General features: G+C 38.5%; 1 protein-coding gene across 1 annotated transcript in view; it reads right to left on the reverse strand.

Annotated features, from left to right (window-relative positions):
- Positions 1-13267, reverse strand: part of Bet3 (blocked early in transport 3) — a 28143-nt gene that overhangs the window by 1609 nt on the left and 13267 nt on the right. Inside the window, exon 3 of the mRNA XM_083141880.1 lies at positions 1755-1937. Within this exon, the coding sequence (XP_082998006.1) occupies positions 1755-1937 (183 nt within the window). The remainder of the gene's footprint in view (positions 1-1754; positions 1938-13267) is intronic.

The raw sequence follows: 13267 nt of genomic DNA on the forward strand, positions 1-13267 counted from the left end.
GGTAAGTGACATTTTGGTCATTTCTGAGTTCATTAAGAAGAAAGGTTTTTATAAGCTATAATAATAAATAATAATAATAATCCATGGCACGACAGCCCTTGAAGGGCCTTCGCCTATCTCCCGACTGCCAGTCTCCCTGCACAATCCTACCTAGAGGTGTGGAGTTCTTAAACCAGTAATGCGGTGACATGGGGTCAGCACGTCGAACCCCCATCCGTTATAGGAGATTTTCGAAACTGGATTATGCAACTCACTCGTAATTCCTCAATTTCCTCTCGGTGGTGGGTTGCCACCAGCCCTACACCCGCAGCCGCCATTCAAAGAAAGGTGCCTTAGACCGCACGGCCACGGAGGAGGATTCTTAGAAGCTATACTGTAGATAAATTGTTTTTGTGTTGTGTTTACCAATTTCAGAAGGCTTCACTGTGTCCAATGCAAATTGTCACTTACCATGTTTTACATCTAAGCCCTTCAATTATGCTTTGTCCAACTGAAGGACTAAACTGCTACCTCAGTATAATTACTTACATCTAGGCAGTGAGTGAATAGTACAATATAACAATTTTAAGAAGCCTATGTGAAGCATCATTCATGTGACGACAACACCTTACAAAGAATTTCAAGCAAAAATGCAGGCTCTACCTGGACACAAACCTGAATCTCTGGCATACCGTGCCATTGCTCTACCAGCTTAGTTAACACATCAGTAGACATCAGATTTTTAGGTTCTAAAAAGTGTGCTTTTAGGTTCCTAAAATAGGCTCTAAAAATCCTAAAATAGGTCCTAAAAATCTTAAAATAGGTCCTACAAATCTTAAGTTAGGCTCATAAAATCTTGAAGTAGGTTCAAAAATACTTCAAAATTCCTGAAAAATGCTGATTAGGTATAGTCACTGGCAATGAAAATGGGACACCTATATCTTGAAATACGCACTATCTGGCTTAATGTTATCTGTGTTGCATAACCCTTCGGCGATGGCAGAACTTGCAGAACAGAAATTTGCTATTAAAATCCACTCTTCGCCGAATTGTTAGGCAAAAATCTTTTTTCATGTTATCCACAGTCAAACTCCGCAATTTTGTCTGCGAGGATTATCTTATGTGCTGAAAATAATATTTCAACAAAACATACTCAGTGGTGCAAACATCAATGATGTTTAAATGTTAGTTTGCAAGGCGTGAATGCCACAAAGAACCGAAGTGACGTGAAAGTGAGCAAGACCACACAGATCAGACCACTTTGAACTGTACAGGTAACAGTTGCACCAGACATTTGAGCTTTGAAAAACCACCATGGACTTGGGAAGACAGAGAGTACGTTACAAACACGTTCAGTCATTGAATTTTTTTCGTGACCAAACAAAGAAAATGCCTCTGCGTGACATAAAAATCCCGTAAAACCTTAATAAATACATAAAAACTTTAAAAAAAAGGCTTAATTTAGGCACATAAACCTAATATAGGTTCTAACAAGCAAAATAGATTTTTTACACACTATAAAACTTCATCAGTCATTGTGTTTTTTAAAGAAACGCTGACATAACTTATTATTCCTTACATACCTGTAAAGGAAAAAAAATAGGTTAAAAACCTAAAATCCGAGGTCTACACATCAGGCATGAAACAGAAGAATAAAATCAGGCAAACCCAGTGCAGGATCGGTAGCTTCGTTGGTAGAGAAATCAGTATGCCAGAGACCCCAGTTTGAGTCCTAACCTTTCTTCAAGGTAACAACAATAATGTTTTGTTCTTACCATTTCACAAGCACCTCGAATGACACCTGTCAAAATATTGGAATATTTCAACTGGAGACAGTTGTCTGGAAGTTCCACAAATTCAGTCAGTGGGTTGTTTTCCAGCAGCAACGAGAATTCATCTCCAGCTGGACTCCAGTTGCTTATTGTTGGAGTGACTCCAAGGAATATTCTGAATCCTTGCTGTAAATGGAATATTCAATTATTAGTAGAAATAATAAAACACAAAATTGTGATCATTAATGCACGGCAGCTTGAATGGTGAATTTCATTACACAAATGCTTGATCCATACAAGACTCTCCTCTCTCTCTCTCTCTATTTCCAAACTCAACTATGCACCTCTCCCCCAGAGCTAGGAATTCTACTTTGATTACTGCACAATAAAATATAATGTTTTTCGAGTACTGGTAGCACCAAAACAATGCCTGAGTGGAAACAATTTAAAAGAAAAGTTGTTTGTCTTTGTCTTCTATACAACGTGAAACTTCATCAGTGGTTTACCGGAATTCCTGCATGTATTGAGGGTGGAGAGGCGGAAGGTTGAGTAGATTATATGATGAATGACAGGTATCTATATTTTCGTTCAAACAGGGCTTTGGGTTTCCTAACAGTGGCCTTGACCCAACATGTTCAGCTACAGAGGTGTATTGTCAATTTGAATGATTGATTCATTGATTTTACTTCACATTTCTACCACTTTTGGCTAATTGCAAAGATGAGGATGAGTGATGATATGGTGAAATTGATGAAGGGACATGCAAGGGATGCCCAGGTTGGGATTCTAACCTGCGACCCTTGACTTCTTGAAATTTGAACTCTTGCATTTTACAACGATGGCTCAAAGCAGCAAAATGAGTCTTCTATCTTGCTTGAGTATAGAAGATGCACTTTGAAGAGTGATGAGCAGGGAACGGATTTACATATAAATACGTATTTATGTTTGAAGCTGAAATCAGTTATATTTTGTATTAACTTTGCACGTCATGGTATGTAGACTCAAAAATTTCAGTTTTTATTTTCCATATTTGTACATGGGTAAGTATACCAGTTATTGGCACTTTAAGAGGAACTAGTTGGAAAAAAATTAATTACACATATTGTAGCAGTACATTTTTTGGGTTTCAGTATTTTATAAACTTTGACACCTGTTCTGAAGTGAAATTGATTGAGACATAGTAAAAACAGATAGCAGTTATTTAATTTTTTTAGTCAGAACCTGATAATGTCTAGTTGTTGGCATACACTGACCAGTTATTGGCACTCCATATTTACAATGTGCTAATCCTCTAACATTCACAGTTATTGTAGGCTACGTAGCAGCTAAGCCTATATTGTAGTTATAAAACAATTCAAATAGGAGTATGCCTAATGAACATTATGAAAGAACTCAGAAAAGTAAATAAGTGAAATGGTTTAAATATCAAAAGTCTGTACCAGTAGTTGTCAGTCTGAATGCTGCTTGGCACTAGTGGCAACTACTGCTTAACATAAAGCTATTAAAGTGAGAACGCTCGCATCGTCATTCTTATGTTTTAAATAGCACCATGGTAGTGTTAAAAACATGAAAGGCCTATTTCTTCCAAATTGCAAGATATTGGCCCTTGTGCCAAGTAAATGGGCATCATGCACATTAGCAATACCAATTATTGGCACCCTCGAAAGCGTGCAGCGATTAAACATCCCTTTCTCTTTTTTCACCTTCCACCGTTCTCTCTCTTCAGTTTCATTTTTTTCCTATCTTCCTCCGTTATTTTATTTTTCCTTCCACTTCTGTTTCACTATCTTGTTCACTCTTCCTCCGTTACGTATCTTTCTCCTTTTTTATGAGTCACTATTTATTCATCTCTACCTCTCTCTTTTCCGATTAAACAATTTGTTGGCAATGGGACATCAATGCACTTCCTTTAGGGTCTAACTAATCGTTAAACAAGAACCATGCGCAATAATTTCATTACAACAATAAATAACAAGAGAAACATGAAAACACATTCCTTAACCTACCTGCTAGAATTGAGCAGAAATCTTGAAAATCACAAAAGACTTCCCGAGATACGCGATTTTTCCACAAGAAATAAGAAACGAAATAGCCGCCACTTGTAAATGTCATGAATAGAGCCCGGAAGTTCAGGCATTTATTTTCGTTAAAATAGGCAGGCAAAAAGGCATTTATAATGTGGAAAATAGGCACTAAAAATGAAAAAAAGGCAAAATAAACCGAAAAAAGGCACATTTGGAGTTGCTTACTTTTATCTATAATTTCTGGCAACATGTTAAAATCTACATTGGGAAGAGCATTTCAATTTTCTCCGTCTTGATTGCACATAACTACAAGGTGTTTTTTTAATTACTCAACATTCATTGATAGTAGTCTGTCTGAGAGAATGTTTTTCATAATAGAAAATGATATTTCTACTTCGACAGAAGTTATTGGAGCATACATAAAACAAGCTAATGTAGCTGGATGCATTTCGGTAACAGCATTTTCACCTTTTAGAATATCACAAATTGTTTTCAATTGTTTCAAGTCCTCATTTGCACTCACTACCCGCTTGCACTTTTCCGCAACAGCTTCCCCCTTTTCTCCTGGCACTTACATCATCTGCTGCATAGATTCCTCGTACATTTTCATGGATGCTACAAGGTGTTTTTTTAAAGTTTTGTAATTGTAATTGTCTCTGGGAATGCACCATAATGTGCAAAAATAAACTTGAATAGCACAGGAGTTTTTTCACTTCACGAATTGAAGCTGCTTCATTTTCTGGAAGAGCATCTATCACCTCACTGATTTTTTCAAGGTTGTTAGCATAATATATAGCTGCTGATATCCAGGTTCCCCATCTGGTCAAGACTGGTTGCGGAGGTAAACTAAGGTGGGAACAAGACCAATGTTGCCAGTTTCACACAGATCTTAATTTCTACAAATATTCCTCAACGTGCCAAAAAACTGGGCAGTGTCAATTTCAGGAAAGTTTACCCTATGTATTAGGTTTTGGCTCATATTTGACATATTTTAGCTATTTTTACATATTATTTCCAAAATTTAGAACATTTCTCAACATATACTCCATATCCGTACAATAAGAACATGTCTCAGTGTGACTGAAAGAGTTGAGGGAATTTCTTGTGAATAAATGACAGTCTGAAGGGACATTAAACAAACTAAAGTTTACAACCTTTTTTATACCTCCAATTGCATTAATTACAAATTTTCTGGCATTTGAACAATAATGCCCTTTTTTTCACCTCCAAACTGTTTGCTTTTGCTATTGTAAAACATTTGAAATTCCTGTTTATTTACAATTGTTCTGGTTTCTCTTCAAGACAGTCTCACAGGCACGTATCCAGGCTGAACACCATCTTTTGAAGGGGTATACACAGAACCTCACAATTGTATGTTTAAGGCTTTAAGGCCAGTGGTGGCAATTGGGTTCCAAAAACAGTGGGGGGGGGGGGGTTGCAAGGAAAGTTTACTTTCTTTTGGTAGACAAGGCTTAGAATTAAGAGGCCATAGTGAGAAGGCAAAAAAATGGGGAGCAACTATCCCCTAAATCGTCGCCATTTTAATCAGGACATGAAATCGGAACTTTTTTTACCATTCAACTCCTCTGTTTCCATGCATTAACATTGTGTGCCGGAACCATCACAGTATGTGTGTTTGTCCATTTCTTCTCATCAGGCATCAAAACATCTATGGTGTCTTTGAGTGCAGAGGTGCAACCACAAATTTTTGTTGTGGGGGGGGGGAGTACAAGGATAAACGTACCAATAATAATAATGTTAATAATAATGATATTATTATAACATTATTATTATTATTATTGTTATTATTGATTTGCTTTATTTTACTTCGCTTCTTGTGCCACTTTTGGCTAATTTGCAAAGATGGGGATGGGTGATGATGATATGATGAAATTGATCAATGGACACTCACAAACATCCATGCTCAAGCCGGGACCAACATTGTTATTATTAGTAGTAGTAGTAGTATCAAAGACGTTATTATCCTCGTAAATTATGCAAAAAAAGGGGTAGAAGTCGATGCTAAAGCATTTGTGTTCGAACAAACGATTTGCATTATTTTTTCAACACATTCAATTTCACATTAATAATGGAAAACAAGTATACAAACTATTTTTGAAAGCCAGAAAATGCTTGATCCAAAATATAATTCTTTTTTACATTAACATGTATAACTTTCATGCACGATATATGTTTCACATATATGCAACATGGAGTGACGTGGACACTAAATTGTGTATGTATTCAAAGTTTCATTAATAATATTATATAAAAAAGGTAAAGTGTTCCCCTGTGCATAGCACCACGCCATGAAGGCGTATAGGGGGTGTGGGGGTAACGCCCAACACTTTCTTGATCCGGTCGTGAGTGGGCGTGATGTGATCAGCATCACGCCCCTGACCGCCTTTACCCCCCAGGGTTTCCCCCCAGGTACCCATGTTATTCGACGCTGGGTAGGCGCCGGGGCCGCTTCCACCTTTAGAAAAGTTCCCGGATTTGAACCGGCCGGGGATCGAACCCGGGACCTTGAGCATGGTAGTCAGACGCGTTACCGACTGATTATAATATTATATACAACATATATTATTTAAATACATTACACAACCAATTCATCCATCTCACAAAAACAGCAAAAATGACATAAATTGTGTCTAAAAGGTGCAAGTTCCCTTTCCTTAAAACAATTGTTTATGCATTTAAAACAAGTCTTATTTCCCTGTCTGGTAATTTACAATGCACTACAGAGATCAAAGAAATACTGCGAGCGAAGCGAGCAAGAAAATTTTTGGATCTAATTTTTTTGGCAGGCTGAAATCAATATTGATTTAATAGGGTGCAAATAATTTCACGGGACACCAATGCATTCTTTCTTTTACAATTTTGTGTAGTGGTAACATCGTCGCCTTGTGATCAAGGGTTTGATACCCGGTGGAGGCACATGGCACAGTGGTTTGGATCCCACTCTAAACTGTAGGTCCAGTACTGATTAGTCTTTATGTGCATAAAGTGAACTTAAAACCACAAACCAATCAATAAATTTTACAACTTATTTTCATTTAGAACATTCGGCACCCAGGGCCGACTCCTGCTGAACTTGATAAGACTAAGAACATTTTACGAAAAGTATTTTTATTTGCATAAAATTTGAAGTTGTGGGTGGTAGTAGCCCTCTACAGGTACACTTGGCTGTCAATGTTTGCCCCCTTGAGGTTGCGCCACTGCACTGAGATGCACTTTATCCAACTGTAACATCCTGTAGGAAGGCCAAGACGAAGATGGAGGGACAACGTTGAGATGGACCTAAAGGAAATCGGTAGGGATGGAAAAGAGTATATAGATCTTGCTCAAGATAGGGACAGATGGAAGGCCTGTGTTGCTGCAGCCATGAACCTTCGGGTTTAAGAAGGCTAGAGAGTTAGTTACTTAGTTAACATACTTCGAACTAAATCTGTATAATGAAGCAAACTTCGGTGGAGGGAAAGAAAGAAGTCTCGAGACTTTGTCTCAACAATGCCTTGGTTTTTTCACTTTCTGCCTCAAGACTGGCAACAATTGAGTTAAGTGGAAGAATGACAACAATACTGTGTGCAAATAAGGGTTTCCATGGTAACTGATAATGACCAAAATTTGTATATATTGGTTTTCAGAAATCTAAACAGTAGTACGATTTGTAGTAAGTACTGCCTTTAAGTTACTAGTAAGCCAGTTAAGTTCTGTAGGAGTAATAACAGACTGACAAAAAATCATTGTTCTCTCAGATAAAGGTTTTAAGTTCCAGGTAGTTCAAGTATAACAACTACAACAAGAGTGGAGATGGAATCAACATATTACTACAACAATACTTTACTTTAATCTTAAGATAGATAATTAGTTTTACCGCTCATTTAGGCTCCTCTGTTGCCTGGTCTTCAGGAAATCCGGGGTTCGAATCCCCGTAGGAGCTAATTGAGCATTTTCCCTGATGAAGAGATAAGAAACTGACCATCGGGTGAGTTGTGGTTTGCAGTAACATGTTGCAATAATGTGACCTTGTTTTTTTAATAAAACATTTAAGTATTTTGTTACTCAGCATCGCATTTCCATCATTTTTGGCTAATCTTGACGATGAGTGATGATTAGATGAAATTGACGAAGGGATGCTCTCAAAGAACACTGATTCTCAACTCAGGATTTAAACTGGGAACTTTGGTGGCGAGATTAAAATTCGACAACTTACTGTGTTCGGCCACCGAGCATTCAGGGAGTGTGAATGCTTAGGGTGTGTATTTTTTTAATTAACTTTCATTTCTACGTGAAATCATTTTTTTTTAAGCAGAGAAGCAGTGTGTGCAAATAACATGGAAATAGACTTGCATTTTCTGTCTTTCTCAAAAACCTGGATGCTGAAAAAATATAAATATAAAAGATATTATCAAGGTTTGCTCATGATGACCATTTTTCTTATTTCTTTATCACGTATGATAGGGGTGGCCAATGTATCCATATGTATCTATGAAAAAAATCCTATTTGTGATGGTACATGACAATAATTTAGTTTTCTGTAGCTATTCTTATAAATCTAATTCAAGAGAATTGTTGCAGGAAACTATGTATTTTACAGTTGATTTTTTGTATAACAGAATTTAGTATAATGTATTTATTGCTTTACAAAAGTTTTGTCACAGTTTAAAAGAATAAAATTAATGTATTAATGAATTATAAAGATACATCTCATTATAGTCCTGCCATCTATTTGCAAACTTTTAATTAAAACATTACAATTGATTTAGACGTACTCCTATATCGAGTTTCTGTGTACGACGTTTTTCTTTGTAGTGAAAGCTGAAAGACTGATGACACGTTTTCCCAAGAAAAATTGCCTTTCCCTCAGCTCTGAAGGTTGGCGTTAGGAAGGGGATTGAATCAATCCATCAACCCCACCCTGACAAATTGCATTCTTTGTTTCAAACTAGGTGGGAGAAAAAAACAACAAATATCTTATTTTATAGCCGATAACAGAAACGCTGTTCAGGCAATTAGTAGTTCAACAGAATAATCCAAGAAAATGCTTTAAATCGAAAAATTAGGTGTAAAATGAAAAATTTAGGTCATAATTTTAACATCATCTTTTAATATTCTTCCATTTAATCCAAAGAATAAATAGTTAGACAACTTTCTATAAAATTTTTAAAAAAAAGAAAGTTTTATGTTAAGGGCTACAAAATGCAAACTTTACGGTTAATAATTTCAAATAACTCTTGGATGAAGTGTGTGATAGTACATCAAAATAGAATAGATATGCCATTTCAGTAAATGTGATAAAATGAAGATAGGAAAAAAGGTTGTTCTGGATTATTGTGTATCGACCAGAAAGTCTCCACATACAATACTACTACTACTACTAATAATAATAGATAATAATAATTGATTGGCAATGTGTGTGAAAACGTAGGCCTATATTGTTTTATAGTTTTAAGAATAGTTATGTAAAACAGCAACTCTTTTCCATGATTCGAATAGCATTGTAATTGCTAATAACTTTTGTTTGTAGTTATAATCAGTTTTGAAGCAAAGACACTGAAAACCAATCTAGATACAACCACCCAGATGTATCCGTGACTGTACAACACAAATAGTATACTTCTAGTCTTGTGTCTTCTCAGTTTCCTGTGCCTTTTCTCAAAAATCTAGTTGTAAAGAATAGTGATGTAACAAAGTAAATGCCACGTATGCTTCAGTCACCTTCTCATAGCAACTGCAAATTTATAGCATAGCAACTTTGATTAGCTACATTTTTGTCACTACAAAAGCCTTTTCCATTTAGTTCAGTTGCAGTCTCTTATTAGCAGTTGTTGCCAAACCAACAGAGACATATCGTCTTGTAATGATGGCCTCCTTGGTTTGATTCCCGGTGAAGGTACACAATATAGTTTGGATCCCAATCGAAATTGCAGATTCAAACTTGACCTATAAGTGGACTTCGCCGGACTTTAAGGAATTCTGTCATCTGTCACATTGTGCTGTACCTATATTTGAGTTGACAGATGAGCTACTACTTTGGCACTCCTAAACCTAAAGGTTTATTGATGTACGCAGTAATATAGGTTTCCTACATGTCCCTAACCTGGAGACGTTCAATCCCCATCCATATCCCACACATGGGCACATTGCTTTTAACTGCTATTTTTAAAACAATTCTCTTGGTATAGTACAAAGTTTGCAAGTATACAATGTAACGAGTGGCTAGGAACAGCCTTAACAATTTGGAAATACATGCTAACAACACCAAACCTTCCCTGCCTAACCTAACTATGTAGGCATATGATAGCTTAAATAAACAAAACTTTACATACCTAACTTATTTACATGCTTATTCCTGCAATTATATCCCTACGTGGATAGGTTAGGCAGGGCAAGTTGGGTACTGTTAGCACATATCTCCCAACTTGCTAAGTACTTCAAACTATGGCCACATACGTTTGTAACGAGTGCACTCACGGCCCCCGAAATGACGTGTCAATCATACCCCGGCACGGGGCCAAACGTCGTTATGTGTACGGGAAACCGGTCGTGACTCACGGTCCAGTTATCAAGTTCGGTACTGAGACGGTCGTTTATTGTCATACTATTGCGAGGCGGAGATTAATACCTTGAAATGTTACACTGCTTGGTTTACCTTTGAGATGTAGATTCGAACAATCATAAAACACTAATAGCATAATATCCGGTACCTGAAAAACGTCAAATAACAACACTGACGAACGGTAAAAAAGTGAATATGTATTGTAACAACAAAAAAATATTGCAATCGACAACTGTTTACAAATCCTCCTCACTCTCTCAACATTCACTCTATCTCTCTTTCACACACATGAGGTATTTTTACATGTGAAGTATGGATACAAATCATGGATCTCATTAACATATCATTCCTTTTAATTTTTAAACCTTTATGCGAATTTAGGGCATTTGTCTGCCAGCTCCTGTGCTCTTTTAAATTAACTTAAGTGCCAGCCCTCGGAAAGCGGTTAACTAAGACAATTGGGTCGGCGTGGTTAAATCTTTCGTTCTAATGAACGTATGCATCGAGTCGTAAGCACATTATAAGTTTCTCGGACGGGGGTATTACACACAAGCCTCTCTCGTCCAATGAGAACAACTACTCAATTACATAGTGATGCAAAAACTTAATTGGCTCCAGCTGCCGGAATACACTAATCAATCGTCGGCGCGAGCAAAAATTACCTTAAAAACCACTATGCAACAAATAATACTATTTCACGCACACGACCTTGAAATAAAAACAACTACGCTTTCCACAATTAAAAGAACTCATCAGTCAACTATTGACAAATTAAATGGCGCGACGGGGCGGTCGGTTACACAAGAAATGGAGCTTCTAACGCTGAATGCAGACAATTAAATTAGAACATCTGAACATGAAATAACCCTTTTTTTACAATAATACCAAAAATTATCAGACGCGGAAATTAGGTTTGGGTTTTTCTGAGTAACTTTGCGAATAAGTGAGGCTTCGGCGTTAACTGTACGGTGTTGATACTAACGACGCACGTTTACATGTACATGAGACCCTCTGAAGTATACTGTACCAGACTCTGCTACATGGCGTGGTCCTTCATCTCTCCTGGACGCGGGACTTGCACACGGTTCCTTTTTGGCGAAATTGTCCTCCGAGGTCGATCGCGACGAAGAATAATTGCGACGATCTGGTGTACTTGCACCTCCTCAGTACTTCGGGCGTTCCTCTTGCCACTAGCGTCGGATGTACGTGGTCACGTGCCGGTCAGGAATCTCTCCAGTGTCGGGCATCAATTCGGCGTCGTTCTGGAAGCGTCGTTCTGGAGTCGTCCTTCAATCTCTCCCTCTGGCTTCAATCGGCGTCGTTCTGGAGTCGTCCTTCAATCTCTCTCTCTGGTGGCGGGCTTCGATCGGCGTCGTTCTGAAAACGTCCTTCGGGCTTTGGGCAGTGTTTGGCTTTGGTGTCGTCTTTGGCGTTGGCTGACTGGCTTCGGCGTCGTTGCAGGCGTCAGGGGGAGCGACGGGCTCCCTTCTCAATCTTCTTTAGCCCTCCATCCTTATGTAGTCCACGCTTGGCAAAAACAAATCACCGCGTAATCTTCACCAAAATAAGGCGCACACTGGTAACTCCCTATCTGCGATTCACTCACGGTACGTAAGGAAACAAAGTCCACGGACACAAAACAATAATCACGCGAGAGTGTAGCGCGGAGATGCTCTCTCTGTGAAATCCACGTAAAAACTGTCTCTGGAATGGTAGCACCGCGTATTTAAGAGAGATTCAAATTCGTCCGTTGGGAATGACGCTAAGGTGGCTTCGCTTCTCTTTCTGAGGGGGTGGAAATGACCTCTCTCCATTGTCTTGAAACGCGGTCAAGTGCGCGTCGTCGATCCTTGCAAGCTTGGGCTCCAGCTGGGATCTCTGGTCATCCGTGAACATGGGTTAGAACGCCTGCTGCGACTCAAGCTCGGTAGCGGCGAAAATATTCCTTTCGTATCTCCGTGTCGGTGCAAATATGTCATGTCCTAAGCCGAAAAGACAGTTCCGCTGTCACTCAAGATAAACCCGTCCCCAACTCCCGATGTCTGGCTTGGATACAAATTTATCCACAAAATAAGATACCTTACACTTTTATATCTGAACATAACCTGAATCAATAAACTAAAATAATTTATATCGAACTGCGTTTCACATGTCACTAGATACCGTGACACGTACTTACGATGGTGATGTGGCCCTGCAAACACTTTCTACGCATGTGCACGATAACTCAAGTGTTGCCATTTTCACTTTTGTTATTTTTCATTCCTTTATAGAAGTCACGCATTCTCAATGTTACCATGTTTACTGCTGGCAAACCAATTTTTTTCATATATTTATTATACATTCAGTTTCAATACGTAGGTAATTGCTCATTATATACAAGGTAACCAAAAAAGTTCTTGCCGTTTTTGACGTCCCATTAATCATGCGATCACAGAGCGGAAACGAAATGACGCATGTGCCTGCCAAGTGATCGGGAGTTAGTCTGACCATCGACTGTCAGTAATACAGGTACGTTGCGCATACATAGCAAGCAGTCATAGCTCGTCCAGTGTTGAAGAGAAATGGAGGTATCGAAGCAGCTTGTTCGCGTGTGTTTGTTGTATGACTTTAAAGTGGGTCTGTCAGCTGCTGCATCGAGTCGCCGCATTTGCCAGGCATTTGGGGAGAATGCTGTGAACGAATGCACTGCCAGGCATTGGTTCCAGAAATTCTGTTCGGGAGATGTGAGCCTCTCGGATGAACCTCGCAGTGGACAAACACATGTGTTGGATGACGAGGCCCTGAAAGCAGCCATCAAGGAGGACAGTGGTCTAACGTGTGATGAACTTGCATAAAAGTTCCAAGTTTCTGCTGAAATAGTCAGACCGCACCTGCATGGGATAGGGAAGTCATACAAGTTAAGCAAGTGGGTACCCCACACATTGTCG

The sequence above is a fragment of the Lepisma saccharinum genome, chromosome 20 (assembly GCF_977018435.1).
Source record: "Lepisma saccharinum chromosome 20, izLepSacc3.1, whole genome shotgun sequence".
In the NCBI taxonomy this organism is placed as follows: domain Eukaryota; kingdom Metazoa; phylum Arthropoda; class Insecta; order Zygentoma; family Lepismatidae; genus Lepisma; species Lepisma saccharinum.